The sequence below is a fragment of the Vipera berus genome (genome assembly GCF_964194415.1).
Source record: "Vipera berus genome assembly, chromosome: 8".
NCBI classification, from domain to species: Eukaryota; Metazoa; Chordata; class Lepidosauria; order Squamata; family Viperidae; genus Vipera; species Vipera berus.
This window is the reverse complement of record NC_138211.1, coordinates 19,560,631-19,576,944: the sequence shown is the minus strand read 5'-3', so window position 1 is coordinate 19,576,944 and position 16,314 is coordinate 19,560,631. Positions and strand designations below refer to the sequence as shown.

Genomic DNA, 16,314 nt, shown 5'->3' with positions numbered 1-16,314 from the left:
AAGGAAGGAAAGGAGGAAGGAAAGAGAGAGAGAGAGAGAGAGAGAGAGAGAGAGAGAGAGAGAGAGAGAGAGAGAGAGAGAGAGAGAGAGAGAGCTGATTAAGGAATGGGGATCATGAAATGTAGGGAAGGCCTGGCTAGGAGGGAGGGAGGGAGGGAGGGAGGGAGGAGATATATGGTTGTTGCAGTTTAAGATGACTACAGCTAGGTGTGCTTATGCTCTGATATCTGAAAGAGCTTTGGTTGGGCACCCTTATCATTTCTTGGTATAAGTTTTTGTAAGGTAAAAGTCTCCACTGGGCAGCAGCAGTAGTGATCAATGAGCTCTTGATGGTGACCTATTCTGAGAAATATGTTAGGACTGCGGGTTGGGTAAAAGAAGGCTCTTACCATCTCTGGAGGGTTACCTCCAGGGCTTAGGTAAAAGCAAAGATAAAGGTAAATGGGAAACTATTTTGATTTAAGAGTCCTCCCAAGGCTTTTTGACCATTAATTTCACCCTAGCAAGTCACAGCAGTCCTTCTCTCTCATACTTTAAATTCATTTCAGCCTTCCCTGTCAAAGAAGGAACCAGCACAATAATTCTGAACAATTTGCCACTCGCTTGTTTCTCTTCTGAATGTTATTACAAATTATTTTTGTTGGCATTCTACATCATGAATGGTAAAGTTAATGCTAACAGCAAGAGACTGGTCTAAAATGATTAGAATTGCCATGTCAAAGTAGAACATAGAACATCAGAGTTGGAAGGGAGCTTGGAGGTCTTCTAGTCCAACCCCTTGCTTAAGGAAGAGGCCCTATATCATTTCAGACAAATGCCTGTCCAGCCTCTTCTTAAAAGCCTCACCCACAACTTCTGAAGGCAAGCTGTTCTACCGGTTTTATTGTTCTCGCCCTATTTGCAAGCCTTGTCGTTTTTAGCTTGTAGCTTGTCCCATTGTAGCTTTCTCCTAGTTACTTGCAGATGTATTGGGACTACTACCACTCCAATTATTCCCAACCACCAGCATCATGGAAGCTGTAGTCTAGTGCATCTGCAGGGTTCCATGTTGGCTAGCCTATAACTTTCTTTCAGTTTAGTGAAAAGAAGGATTAGGGGTGACATGATAGCACTGTTCCAATATCTAAAGCAGACATGTCAAACTCGCAATGTCACGTGACATCGTGCAATGTATCAGGACGATTTTGCCATTGCTGGCAATGGGGCGGGCGCAGCTTCCACATGACGCATCTGGCCTGTGGGCTGGCAGTTTGACACCCCTGATCTAAGGGGTCAAAGAAGAGGTGCTTTGGAGAATAGGTCAACCCCATCTTCTCTGTGTCAGCCCTTCAACTATTTGAAGACTGCTATCATGTTCTCCAAAGCACCTGAAGACAGGACAAGAAGCGACAGATGGAAACTAATCAAGGAGAGAACCAACCTAGAACTAAGGAGGCATTTCCTGACAGCTAGAACAATTAACCAGTGGAACAACATGCCTCCAGAAGTTGTGGGTGCTCCAACATTGGACGTTTTAAAGAAGAGATTGGACAACCATTTGTCTGAAATGGTATTGGGCAGGGGCAGACAACCTTGGCTCTTTTATGACTCGTGGACTTCAACTCCCAGAATTCCTGAGTCGGCCACTAGAAGACTTCCAAGGCCTCTTTCAACTCTGTTATTCTGTTCTGTTATGCATTTACTAAAAGAATAATGGGCACAGTTATCCAATCCACCTGGAAGATGTCAGTTTGGAGAAGTTTGGTGTTTTGGCTGAGCACTGACATTACGCTAAGCCACAACTGGGCATATGTGCTTGAAGTTTAGTGTGTTTGTGAATTTGGCCACTACAGCTGTAAGACAGGTTTACTGCCGAGTATGTTTTGTGAACTCTGCCTTCATGATCACAGGATAACACAAGAGAGTTTCCCAACAGTAGCCATCGCAGACAGATGGCTGAAGGGGTGTCTCTGTGTCTCAAATTTCCCATCTTTCTGGTTTTGACTTTGGTAAGATTTTGACCATATTTTCCTTATCCAGGGAAGGGAAAAAATGTTCTTGTCATTTGGCAATAAAGATTTTTAATTAAAGTGACAGGAGGAGTCATGATAACGAGAGAGAAACCTGGTTTTTTTTTAAAAAAAAATAACAGAAACAGTCAAGGGAAAGAAAGGAATTTCTTGTGCTCAAAATGCCACTCCTTGTAGAGCAGGGGTTTTGAAACCTGGCCCTTTGATGACTTGTGGACTTCAACTCCCAGAATTCCTCAGCCAGGCACAAGTGCCAGGCTGAGGAATTCTGGGAGTTAAGGTCCACAAGTCATAAAAGGGCCAAGCTTGAAGACCCCTGCAATAGAGTTTAAGGACATGGAATCCAAGATTATAACTGAATTTCAATTAGGATGCTGGAAAAATCCATTTTTTGCTTTTTCCAGGCGTGGTAAATATCTAACGTTCCTTGGACCCGGGCACAAGTGAGCATTTGCTATTTCTCAATTTCTGTCCCTCCTGAAAGTTTTCAGACTTCTCTAGCCTAAAAAACAAGGCATCTGTTTACCAAAAAGTGCGTTTCAAAAACCCACCTATGGAGAGCAAGGCACTTTAAAATGCCTAAGTAAATACGAGTCCTCATCCATTTTATATTTAAAGCAAATATCAAAGCAGGCCAAAATTATACTGGCCAGACAAAGAGACCATTTCCCCCAATCCCTTAATTTGCACCAGGGTAAGTATACCTTTGCATAAAGACTGAGACTCGGAGGAAAAGATTTGCTTTGAAACTTTTGTCCCTATTATTATTATTATTATTATTATTATTATTATTATTATTATTATTATTATTATTATTATTATTATTATTATTATTATTATTATTTACATGCCTTTCATAAATCTACCGAAGCAAATTTGTTCAGTTGGTAAGCAGGGATTTTTTTTTCCTGGGCCTGATTCACTGCAGAAGCTTTTCTTCAGGAGAGCAAAAGGGACAACTGGCAACTCAACTGTTAAACTGGCCTTTGATTACTGGAGGTTGAACTGGGCGTGATGTCATCGTTGTAACACGAGCTTCCTGCTCAGCCTTTCGGCTGCCTTTAAATAGCAGTGCCATCCCCAGGAGTTCTCTACCGGTTTCCTACGGCAATCAACTCACCAGGCCAACCTACGGCTGCATCTGGCATCCTTGGAAGTAGTGTGGAACCCGGTAGCCAGCCAGCCAGCCAGCCAGCCAGCCAGCATGTCGACCTCCTTGAGAGTGAGTCCCTCTGTCCACGGCTACCGCTTCGACACCGCCTTGCGTAAGAAAGCTGTGCCCAACATCTTTGAGAACCTTGATCAAGAGACTCTGGAAAAGCTCTTCAAAAACTCCGGGGACCGGAAAGCAGAGGAAAGAGCTAAGATTATCTTGGCCACTGACCAAGATCTGGAGGAGAAAGCGAGATCGCTCATGGCTCTGAAGCAGAGGACCCGAGAGAAACTCTTCCAGTTTCTGAAGTTCGGGAAACATACCATCAAAATCCACTGAAGAGCCACAAATACAAGGTTGTGACCGCAAAAATAAAAAAAATTGCACAGCTCTTCCGCTGGTGCCATCCTTTTCGCTCACCAGCATCTCCAACGCCTAGTACGAGATGGAGGATGCTTGGACATGTCAGTCATGGGTGTTCAATCCCCACGGACTGTGTGCTTTTTCTGCAGACTCCAAGTTGCACAGTCAAAAGACAACCGAGTGAGTCACTCATCAAAGGATGAAAGCAGTAGATCCTTAGCCACAAGGGTGGAAAAGTGGTGGAACGGACAGCTGCAACTTTTTCTGGCAGCACAGAGGGAGAAGAGACTGTGTGATTTCTCCTTGACTAAGCTGCCTGCTGCCCTGACAGTCTTTCTGGACATATGTTTACTGACTGTGTAAAACCTTCCGTGAGGTGCTTTTGTCTCCTCTGCTGGGATCACAGGAGATCAGACAGCAATCCGTGTTTATCCATTTGCATTTGCTAAAAATGCACCAGAGGAGCTGCGTCTCAACTGCAAGTTGACTATTCTCCTGAGAGAGAACTTTTTCCAGGACAGTGTGAAGCAATCCTGTTTCTGCTCCATTTCTTAAAATGAGTTGCACAAACTTTTTTTTTTTGAAAAAAGTTTCTTCCTGACTTCCTGAATTATGAAAGCCTCTTTTGAGACACCACATTCACTTTTTTTTTTAAAAAAAACTATTTCTGCCATAGTGACAGTGCTGTAATGAACTTAACAAGTCATAAGCTATGTTGATGATGCTGTAGTAATGGGCATTAATTTATTGCATATGCTGCATTGTGGAACAAATAAATTATAAGGTTGATATAAATTGCTCTTGATTTGAAATGCGTTATTTGGCAAGTGAAGTTGGTTTTAAATTTCCTAAAACTTCTTTCCTTTGAAGTGCCAGATCAAAATATCATTAGATAAGGATGTTTCATAACAGATTTTTTTTAAAAAAAATGAAATATCTTTTTGTTTATTGTAATAGATGAACATTTTGAAATGGAACACTGTCTTCTTTAAAGTAAATTTCAGCAAAGATTATTTTCAAAATCTTTTTCTAATGCCAGCCCTCAAATCCTGTAAAAATTGAGATAATTCTGAGCATATGCAAAGTAAATTTCATTATGTATATTTAAGAAACACTAGCCCTGATGCATCTGAATTTAGAAATTAAATGATTTATGTTTGTTGAATCCTCCTGGAAAGCTGTATTCACTTTCCTTCTCTTTGCCTTTGAATTCTTGGTTATCTCTCCAGGCTATGGGCCCAAGAGAGATTATATCACCATTTTTTTTCATTGCTTTAGGTCCCTTGTGCAATCTCTAACTGTGCAACCTCCTTAAAAGGTTTGAAGTACAAACATAAAACATAGAATAACAGAGTTGGACGGGACCTTGGAGGTCTTCTAGTCCAACCCCCTGCTCAAGCAGGAGGCCCTATACGATTCCAGACAAGTGGCTGTCCAGTCTCTTCTTAAAAGCCTCCAGTGATGGAGCATCTACAATTTTTGGAGGCAAACTGTTCCACTGGTAAATTGTTCTCCCTGTCAGGAAATTCCTCCTTAGTTCTAGGTTGGATCTCTCCTTGATAAGTTTCCATCCGTTGCGTCTTGACCTGCCTTCAGGTGCTTTGGAGAATAGCTTGACACCCACCCACCCCACTCTTTTTTGTGGCAGCCCCTCAAATATTGAAGCACTGCTATCATGTCTCCTCTAGTCCTTCTTTTCACTAGACTAGACATAACCCAAAGATTACTCCCATTGTGTAGCTGAGGTTCAGCGAGGCTCACAGTTTCCCAAAGAAAACTGAACATCTCCGTTCCACATCTGGATTCTCAAGATTAAAACATTAACTAGAAGCAGATCGAAACTGCATCCTTTGGAACTATTTTTCTTGGGAAAAAGAAAGTTGCAATGGATGTAAGCCACTTTCTCACGGACACTATCCTTGGAATCAAGTTATACAGTAGCAAAAGGGCTATCTTAGCTTAACGGAGTAAATTGGGTAAATTAAATATAATTTAAGTAGGTTCCAATCATTCTCCTAATTGCATAGTACAACTTTAGGAGGTAAAAAATTGCCCCAGCAGTGATTTAGGTATTTTACACTTTACACACCTGGAAATTGAGATTTGTCAATTGAATGCAGGCTTGACAGGGAAAAATGTGTCTCACAGAGCAATGCCCAAAGGCTGGTTTAGAAACCAGCCAAAAAGGCTCAAGAAAAAAAAGCCCCCCCTCCCAATTTCTTGTCCATAGCAGGGCATATTTGATAGGCCAGCTATATACATATGCTTATTGCTTTGCATAAAGCACTAAGCAAAATTAAAATATGGTTGGATCAGTTGCGTTTTCAACCATGGTATTCTTAGCATGTTGTTTAAGCCATCCCTGCATTTAAGCCAAGATGGGATTTCTTTGGGTATATCAACCCAGCAATGGTACTTGCTTAACCCAGATTTAGGGTTTAGTTTGCATGAACCAGCCCAAACTCATTATCCAAGAGTTCTCCTGGCACATAAGTAAAAGTCTCCTGCCTTGGGCAGGGGGCTGGACTAGAAGTCCTCCATGATCCTTTCCAGCCCTATGATTCTATGTTTCCATGAGTCCATTTCTTGAGTCTACTTTATCTACAGATGCCTTGCTCAAGGACTCACACAGACACTATAAGTATCATTTTTAAAAACATTTTTTTTCAATAATAGTCAATAAAATTAAAGTCCCTCTTAAAGTGAACATAGCAATTCTAACATGCTCAGATCCATAAAGTTCTCTTGGCAATAATTCATTTACCAGACACTTTCTTCTGGAACTTTTTAAAATTTCCCTAGATTATCATACACTTATGAGATTCCCTGCTTCCCCACAACCAAGTACTTATCAGAATGGTTTATATCGCAGTGTTTCTCAAACTTAGCAACTCTAAGATGTGTGGACTTCAACTCCCAGATTTCCCCAGCTAGCATGGGATTCTTGGAGTTGAATTTCACACATCTCAGAATTGCTAAGCCTGAGAATCCCTGGTTTATGGAGTATATTTTTCCTTAGGCTCTTATAGTGGAGAGATACAGATGTGGCTTTATGTCATGCTCTCATGTACTGGGCTTTGGAGGGAGGGGAACCATTTTTCTAGTTTTAGACAGTGTATATTCAAGGGGGGGAGCAGAAGTTGTGTAAAAACCTCTGCATGGAAGCATGACTTAATGTCACCTCTGTATCTGTCTGCTCCCAGAGCTTAAGGGAAGGTGGACTAAAAACGGTATATTATACCAGTCAGAGAACTTCAGCATATCCCCTCTTACAATGCCACTGAGTACGTATAAGGATCTGAATAGCTCCTAAAGCTAACATACTACATTAAAATGTCTAAAATCCAAAGTTCCCTGAATACAGTTCCCCGTAGAGGATTTGAATCCCGTTAGATAACATCTGGCTACCTACGTCTCATAATTCTTGGTAAGAATGAAACTGGTTGTGTAATACCTACCTCTATGTAATGGAAAACATCATCCAAATACTGAGCAGATTTGATTCTGTTTAGATTTTGAAGATGAGTTACCTCCTTGTAGGAACAGAGCAGACAGAATTGGGAGAGTAAATATGTCATCACTTTAGAGTCATTGCATTCTCACAATTGCTCCAACCGCTCCTGAATTCCATTAACCCTTATCTGGCACCAATTTAGTGTTGAACCTGGAATACTGCAGCCAATTTCAGTCACCATACTACAAAAAAGAGGTTGAGACCTTGGGAAAAGTTCATAGAAAAGCAACTAAGATGATCCAAGGCTTGGAGACGAAAACATATGAAGAACGGCTGCAGGATTTGGGTTTGGCTAGTGTAAAGAAAAGAAGAAACAGGGGTGACATGGTAGCAGTGCTCCAGTATTTGAGGGGCTGCCACAAAGAAGAGGGCGTCAAACTATTCTCCAAAGCACCAGAAGGAATGACAAAAAACAATGGGTGGAAACTAGTCAAGGAGAGAAGCAACCTAGAATTAAGGAGAAACTTCCTGACAGTGAGGACAATTAACCAGTGGAACAGCTTGCCTCCAGAAATCATGGGCGCTCCATCACTGGAGCTTTTTAAGAAGAGACTAGACAGTCACTTGTCTGAGATGTTATAGGTTCCCCTGCTTGAGCAGGGGGCTGGACTAGAAGACCTCCAAGGTCCCTTCCAGCTTCTATTCTATTCTATTCTGCTCTGCTCTGCTCCGCTCTGCTCTGCTCCATTCCGTTCCGTTCCGTTCCATTCCGTTCCATTCTATTACGTCAGAGGTCTTCAAACTTGGCCCTTTTGTAACTTGTGGACTTCAACTCCCAGAATTCCTCAGCCAGCATGCCTGGCTGAGGAATTCTGGGAGTTGAAGTCCACAAGTCATAAAAGGGCCAAGTTTGAAGACCCCTGTATTACGTATTGAATTTGGTCATCAGCCACAAAAAGGTTTCCTGCTCTTGCCTTACAAAGGTGAGTGGGCTGGACTTTGATAAATAGCACTTAATTAAATAAGTTAATTAAATAGAGGTCATAACTGGGGAAAGGATGCCCCAAAGGCCCAATTAAAAGTAAAAACAAGACCGGAGAACAAGATCTTTCTCTTCTTAAACTGTAAGGATTATAGAAAGTGAAAATCTTATCCAATCTGTGCTTTCAGGGTGAAGGTACATAGATACGACTGTTTCCTGTGCAAACATCATGTACTTAAATATGTGCAAGGAGCTATGCAAATGCATATCTAAGGAAATGTTGAGTTATGACCCAGCTTTAAATCAAAATCAGTTCTCCTCCTCTGGTGCTCATGTTTGTGGTATCTGTACTCTATTTTTTTAATGGTTCATTGAAGAGAAGAACTAGGGGTGATTTGGTAGCAGTTTTCCAGAACTTGAGGGGCTGTCACAAAGAAGAGGGGGTCAACCTATATTCTCCAAAGTACCTGAAGGCAGGACAAGAAGTAATCTGTGGAAGATTAATAACAACAACAACAACAACAACAATAGAGTTGGAAGGGACCTCGGAGGTCTTCTAGTCCAACCCTCTGCTCAGGCAGGAAACCATATACCATTTCAGACAAATGGCTGTCCAGTCTCTTTTTAAAAACTTCCAGTGTTGGAGCATTCACCACTTCTGGAGGCAGGTTGTTCCACTCGTTAATTGTTCTAACTGTCAGAAAATTTCTCCTCAGTTCTAGGTTGCTTCTCTCCTTGATTAGTTTCCATCCATTGATTCTTATCCTGCCTTCAGGCGCTTTGGAGAATAGCTTGACTCCCTCTTTTTTTGTGGCAACCCCTGAGATATTTGAACACTGTTATCATGTCAGCCCTCATCCTTCTCTTCATTAAACTAGACATACCCAATTCCAGCAACCGTTCCTTATATGCTTCAGCTTCCAGTCCCCTGATCATCTTTGTTGCTCTTCTCTGTACTCTTTTTAGAGTCTCAACATCTTTTTCACATTGTGGTGGCCAAAACTGGATGTAGTATTCCAAGCGTGGCCTTACCAAGGTGTTGTAAAGTGGTATTAACACTTCACGTGATCTTGATTCTATCCCTCTGTTAATGCAGCCTAGCACTGTGTTGGCTTTTTTGGCAGCTGCAGCACACTGCTGGCTCATACATAGGTGATTGTCCACTAGGATCATTAAAGAGAGAGCCAATCAAGAACTAAGGAGAAATTTCCTGACAGTGAGGACAATTAACCAGTGGAACAGCTTGCCACCAGAAATTGTGAGTGCTCCATCACTGGAGGCTTTTAAGAAAAGATTGCACGTCCATTTGTCCAGAATTGTATAGGGTCTCCTGTTTGAGCATGGGGTTGGACTAGAAGACCTCCAAGGTCCCTTCCAACCCTATTATTCTATTTTCTATATTCTAAATTTCAGCACCATCATGATCTCATTCATCAGTCTCTGTCAATCACTTAGCTTTCAGCTTTGTTCTTTACATTTCTGAGTCTCCTCAGAGAAGACATGACCATGCTGGAAGCAGACGCTGAACTAGATATAGAAACAGTATTCCTGTTTCTGGATTGAATGTCCCCATTCTAATTGTCCCTTCAGCTCCCAAACCTCTCAAGAAGATCTCATTTCGCTCTTCAAGCCGTTTCCCCACTAGTCATTTCCTCCTTGTTACCCAGGATTTGTGGGGACCATGTAAAACTATCACTTTGGCAGAAGAACGGTCAGGTGAGGCTAAAAAAAGCTTAGTGAGCATCCTGACTAGCCTTTCCCCATAATTATGCAGGTCAATTGGGGGTGGGGGTGGTTTCTTAGACTGAAGAATAGTCACAAAACAGAAGTTACCTATGAAACCCAAAACACAGAAATAGTAGAGCTACTTGTGCTTAAATGGCTTGCATATTAGGCAAGTTGCGTAGGGGGGGGGGAAGCATAGATTTGTTGCAGCAGCATGGAAAAAAGTAGGTAGAAGGGCTGTGTTATGTACTGGGCTTTTGGGTACCACACCATGTGCGTTGCTGGAGAGCTAATGGCTGCTATTGATTGCTACCATAGGGCTTGGCTATATATTGGGGTTGGGAGCGGCCCAAGCTCAAGTACAGTTCCAGCAAGAATAAAAGAATGAGTTTCTTTGTACTCAGCCTTGTGTCTTCATTCCTGCTCACCAGAGCCCATGACTTAACAGGCTGCTTAATGGGTTCTATACATTGAGAGTACGACAGATTTCCTGGCATTTCTAAAAAAAAAAAAAAACTCTGAAAAAATTGCTGGAATGGAATAATAAAGGTATACTTGTTCTCACACAAAACAGATGCATAGAAATTAAATCCTAGATAGACACTGCTGGAAATGCCTATTTTGAGAAGGACTGTAGGATTCCCAGGGTACTACCTACTCTAGTTTGATAATCAAAGTATTGGTGAGATGAAAATCCTGGGTTCAAGTCTTATGCCTAGGCCAGGAAGTCTGTCTGTCTCTCTCTCTCTGGCTGTCTGTCTCTCAGTTTAATCTATTTTATAAGGTTATTGCAAGAATAACATCTATGCTGCCTGGAACCCTTCTCTGACATATCTATTTATTTATTTATTCATTTTTATATGGCATCTTTATTGAGTTTCAACATCATATATTACAATACAGACTAACTTAAAAAAAGGAATGAGAATAACGAAATACATTGAGAGTGACCAAAAAAAAATTGTCTAACAAGTCTGACAAATATATCCCACTTTCATTTAGTGTAGATATGTTAACAATACAATCACCTCTCTAGAAGTTTAAAGAAATAGCTCTATTCTGCAAAATATCTTTAAAAAACTAATAATGTCAACTTATTAAAAGCAAACATTCATCAAATGTTCTTCTTGTAACTTCATTGAAAAAATAGTGAGTTATCCAATGTAAATAGCCTTATAATTAAAAAGCTGCAATAGTTCTCTGGTCAAATCCAACCTCATCTTTGAACCCCCAAAGTCAAAAGATGCTTCTTCTTTTTATCCTGAAAGAAATTGATCAATAGGCCTGGGATGTTTATGTAAATTGTCCTCAGCATCAGAACCCATGCAATGTTTCACCCAGGTAGCCAGTCTCACCTACAAATCTCAGAGAGATGAAGTAGTCCGATACTCTGATTTCCCCCCCATCTTTGGAATTCATTGGGTAGCCGGTGCTTAAGGGCAGCTTGTGTGCATTGTATTGGTCCCTTCCTGAGTCCTTGCTAATGCAGACTCGGTGTCTGTCAGGATGAGCAGGAAGCAGCATTCAGGCAGGGCGAAAAACCTTCCGGAACAATGCAAGGCTCATTGAAATGGCCCAGCATGTAACAAAACAAGGAAGAGACCCAGGCAAGAAGCTTCCTGCTAGCAGATGCTGTGCGCTTCCATTAATTCTTCTGACCGAGCCACAGAAGCAGTCTGCCTAGGCAGCTAAATTTATCCGGGTCTGTCTAAGATGCGACAGCTCAACTGAGCATGCCTTTGTGCCCTTGGGTTATCAGGGGGAAGCAATGTGGCGAGATTCTTTCTGTGTTGCTGTAAAGAATATAGAGGGTGGCCTTGATTGAGAGAGCTCTTACCAATGCAACGAACAGATAAACGTGGCTTAAGTCCATACAAAGATTGAGTGGAGATATAAAATGTTTAACGGAGGTGGCCTCTTAATTCACATGAAAATAAAAGAGAAGGGAAACACATTCAGACTTGCAAGATTCTGTTACTATAGCCTTACACACACACACACACACACACACACACAAAACACACTTACTTATATACTTACAGTATATATGCTATGATACCAAGTAGTTTTAGGTCTACCTGGTGTCTGTTTCTTGATCTGAACTACCTTGTAAGGTTGATAGGTGCCCAACAGGTTCCTGGCTCCATCACCAGGAAGAGACAGAGGAAAAGCAGAAACTTGGCATTCTACAAAGCTCCAAATTCTAGCCCTGTCACTTAGGCAAGTCTCTAAGGCAGCCAATTTGTGAATGCTCTCGAAATTCCAGATCTGCTACTCAGCCAAACAATGTTGCTTAATTTGGGTTAGGACATTTGGTACCGCAAATCAAATGAGGTAGTCAGGACTATTGAGTACTTTGATTGCAAAAATGAATACAGCAGCAGCAGCAGCAGCAACAACAACGATAATAATGGAATTCTTTAGAGAAAGCTAAGAAATATTGTGTAGGACAAAAGTGTGGTTTAATACAGTAACTGAAAATGTGAGTCTATGAAGTACTCTGTAGTACTACACCAAGGTGTAGGGACTGAGGATTCCCTGGATCCAGAATTTCCTCCAGAAATTAAGGTAAGCAACCTGTCAACTTCCAGGTGCTTCCTTCTATAACTACCATTAATCTCCATCTCCATGAACAAGGATTTCAGGAATTTTGGAACAAAAACTTTAGAGGCACCCAGTGAATTACTCTTGAAACATTCCAGTAGTCCTTATGGCCATTTGTTTAGCGACTGTTCAAATTTACAATGGCTCTGAAAAAAGTGTCTGATGCTCACACATAGGACCATTGCAGCATCCTTGTGGTCAAGGGATCTTGATTTGGCCACTTAGCAACCAGCATAGCCAAAGGCTAAAACATGTAAAGAACGGTTGCAGGAATTCGTGTCTAGTCTAGTGAATGGGTGACATGATATCAGCATTCCAATATCTAAGAGGTCGCCACAAAGAAGAAGGGGTCAACCTGTTTTCCAAAGCACCTGAAGGCAAGACAAAAAGCAACGGATGCAAACTAATCAAGGAGAGAAGCAATTTAGAAATAAGGAGAAATTTCCTGACAGTTAGAACAATTAATCAGTGGAACAACTTGGCTCCTAGACATTGTGAATGCTCCAACACTAGAATTTTTTAAGAAGAGACTGCACAACCATTTTTGTCTGAAATGGAATAGGGTTTCCTGCCCAAGCAGGGGGTTGGACTAGAAGACCTCTGAGGTCTCTTGCAACTCTGTTTTTATTCTGATATATTTATGATAGTTGTAGTGTCCTGGGGCCATCTGATTGCCATTCCTAGCCTTTACAGCTAGCTTCCAACAAGCAAAATCAAAGGAGGAAACCAGATTCATGTAACAACCGAAGCTAAATGGTCATAAAATTCAGTGTGACTCACTTAATGACTGCATTGCTTAGCGATGACAGTTCTGGTCCCAGTCCACCTTTATAATAACTAAAGCTCCACCCAAGCCAACATACTTGCAAATTGGAAACATCTTTTCCCTGGCTGCTCTCCCAGATCCCTGGCCTAGTGATGCAATCCTATTGTGAGAACAGGAGAAGACCAGGACATCAGGTCAGAGGCCAGCTGGAGGTTCATAATATCTCAGATGTTTTAAGGGCATTGAGACAGAAGTTCACTTCCCTTGCAAATGCCAAGCCAAACTGTGAACAGTTATTAACTCAATCGGTTCAAAGAGTATTGTAAATGCTTTTTTGGGGGGGTAAACAGAAGATGTGCTGAGTCTGACAGTGTGAAAATGCCACTGTTTATTGCTACCTCTAGAGAGAAACAGAGCAGGTTGCATTGCTGGTTTCTCACCTTCAAATGACGTCAAATGTTAATGGCCCCCCAGGCGTTCAGCTCTGTTGTCCAAGTGCTGTAGACCCATCAGTCTCCTGCTCCCAGAAGGATCAAAGCTAATAAACAAGCCAAAAATAATTGCTTCCAGACCTATAAGCCGGCCCTAGGAAAACCAAACAGAAAGCAGTGGGGCTACAGTTATACTGGGCTCACGACCCTCTGTTCTTTCATTCCAAGCCTTTCACGGAAAGGAAGTCAACAGCTGAGATAAATAAAGGCTTAGTTGTTTTTGTCAGAAGGCCCTGAAGCTAGAAAAGAGCTATGACACCAAAGAACGAAGATGGTTGTGCCAGAATATCTTGCAATTCCAGCCAATATTACTAATGGGTGCTGGAAAAATGGTGTGGAAATCTTGCTTTCTTGGATGCCCTAAAGAAAGGGCGGTATACAAATGCAACTAAATAAATAAATAAATAAATAAAGGGAGATTCTTGGTAGTTGCTAGACAGCTATGAACACAACATCCTTCCTTGGTTCTTCATTCCCTTCACCAGGCTGGCTCTCGACCAGCCTGAAGCTATGCTTGAAAGCACAGGTTACGCTCACTCCTTTGCCTGTTGCAATGGAGTACCTGACTGTGGACTATCAGGGGACCAGATGGACGTTAGACTTCCTGTGAAAGAGACTTGAATAGTCACTGTTAAGGAATGGATGCTAGGCTAAATGTATGTTCTGCACGGGGAAGTTCTCCATGTGATAATCTAGTGCAGAAGTCTCCAAATTGGACAACTTTAAGACTATGGACTTCAACTCCCAGAATTCCTCAGCCAGCCGTTGAATTGAAGCCCACAAGTTTTAAAGTTGCCAAGTTTGGAGAGCCCTGATCTATGGCGCTGCAAATGACAGCAACAGAAGTGTGGTGATCTTTGTAATGTTACAAAAAGAGGAGTTCCCTGTTTCTCCAGAGCTTTAGGTTTCCATGGGTAGAAATGAGAGTTGATTTATAATTTCTACCCATAAACCCCAACATAACCTCCTCCCCACCCCTTAATGGGGGCAATTATCAAGTTTCCATAATGTGATAGTAAACAATTCAACAGCATAGTTCCAACCCACTGTGGGAGTTTGGGTGTGGGGATTAAGTGCAGAAATTAAATGGCCTATCCTTCCCATTTCCATCCTTAGATTTGAAGGGATAAAATTGACGGACTGAATTTTAACCACATTCTGGTGGAAAGATTTAAAAGTGCTCATGAGCCAATGGTGGGTGGGGTGCCCTTGTTACCTGCCTCAAGTTGCCTTGCATAAGGACTTCAAAAAAGAGGACCAGGCTAACATCTCACCCGTTTATTCAACGGCATGCAAACAATCGATAAATAGGCTCAAGGATGTTGAGCGTCCATAGAGATCCTAGTCTTCATTCAGACAAATCAGTAGGATGCCCTCAGTCCTTATTTGCTGGCTTGAGATGGCACTTACAGGATATTCTTCTAAAGCAGCTTTCTAATACCCATCACAGTTGCTGAATTACTCTAATTCCCAGCCAGAAGCATTGCTAGCTTGGACGTGTTGGGTGCTAAGGATTGCCCCACTTTTGGGAAGGCCGTGTGAGTTTAATGGATGCCGGCTACACTAATTCAACCTCCAGATATACATCATTCCATAAATAAATTCATCCGAAGGTCTCAGGAACCTTGAAGAAGAAAGCTGGAAGGGCAACACAAACAAAACAATCTACAATGAAAGCGAGACACTGTTTCCAAGTCAACAACATTTGCATGCAGCAGTTTAGTGCATCTTAAAAATAAAAAAAGAAAGCCCCGTGAAGTTTATAGCTTATTTTTATGGAGTTTGTGGCACAGTCCTCGTGTCTGAAGGCTGTATGTCTCTGTGACGTACGGAAGAGCTCAGTTTTATTGTTCAGTTTCCCAGTGCCAATGCCCTCTCACACACACAGACACACAGGGGCAGTTGGTTTTCAGGCCGGAAGTGGAATGGATTAACATCGATTCCAAGGATTAATGATCCAAACTCTAATTAGAGTGGGTTTGAAGGTTTCCTGGGAAGTGAACTGAATTGTGGTCCCAGAACTGGAGTAAAATGACTAAGAATTAAAACAGGGCAGTTCATGATTAGCCAGGGTTTAATCATGGAATGAAGTGAGTTTGCATTTCTCAATAACGGGAAGAAAAGGCTGGCTTATCTACTTTCTATGTAAAAGGTCTCAATAATTCAGTTCTTGGCATCTTCTGGCCCAGTTGTAACAGGGCTTGCAGATTGTGCTTTCTCAAATAACTTGAGGGTTGTTGAAAGAAAAATCTTCATCAGGGTCCTGTCCAAGCTGGGAATAAACAACATGGAGACTGCTTTAGAAAAAAGGTGGCAGTTTATTGAAGAGGAGAGCCAAACAGAAATACGGCTCTGGGAAAAACTGACCACGTGGAGCAGAGTGGTGGGCTTTTATACCTTCTGGGGCTCTTGAGGTTGTTTCCTGTTCCTGTTTGAGGCTTTGTATTTCCTGTGTCATGTACTTTGACCTATGTCTGAGTGTGCCCCTTTGGCATTGGTAGGCTAATCCTATTATGTCCTGTCAGAGTTTGGGTGGGGTATGTAGATTTTAAGAGTCTTTGTCTTCCTAATCTCCAGCCTTTCTGAAAGGATTATTGAATTTGCATTTCTAAAAGATGGTTTCTGCTGAGTTGTCTGGCTGGGGGAGGGGAGTTTCTGCCTTTTTAATATTCCCCAAAACATTTCTTTCTGGGGGGGGGGGCTGACTTCCCACAGGGTCCTCCAGTGATGCTCACTGGATGGAGATTTAGAACAGCAAAATAAGCAC

At 41.8% G+C, this 16,314-nt stretch overlaps 1 protein-coding gene across 1 annotated transcript; it reads left to right on the top strand.

Annotated features, from left to right (window-relative positions):
* Positions 1–3,120: 3,120 nt before the first annotated feature.
* On the top strand, positions 3,121–4,641 carry TCIM (transcriptional and immune response regulator). The gene has a single exon (XM_081333519.1). It carries the CDS (start codon positions 3,214–3,216, stop codon positions 3,499–3,501), a length of 288 nt encoding a protein of 95 aa, XP_081189645.1. The 5' UTR covers positions 3,121–3,213; the 3' UTR covers positions 3,502–4,641.
* The last annotated feature ends 11,673 nt before the right edge of the window (positions 4,642–16,314 follow it).

Coding starts and splice junctions, on each gene's coding strand:
- TCIM (XM_081333519.1), top strand. CDS start 3,214: ATGTCGACCTCCTTGAGAGTGAGTCCCTCTGTCCACGGCTACCGCTTC.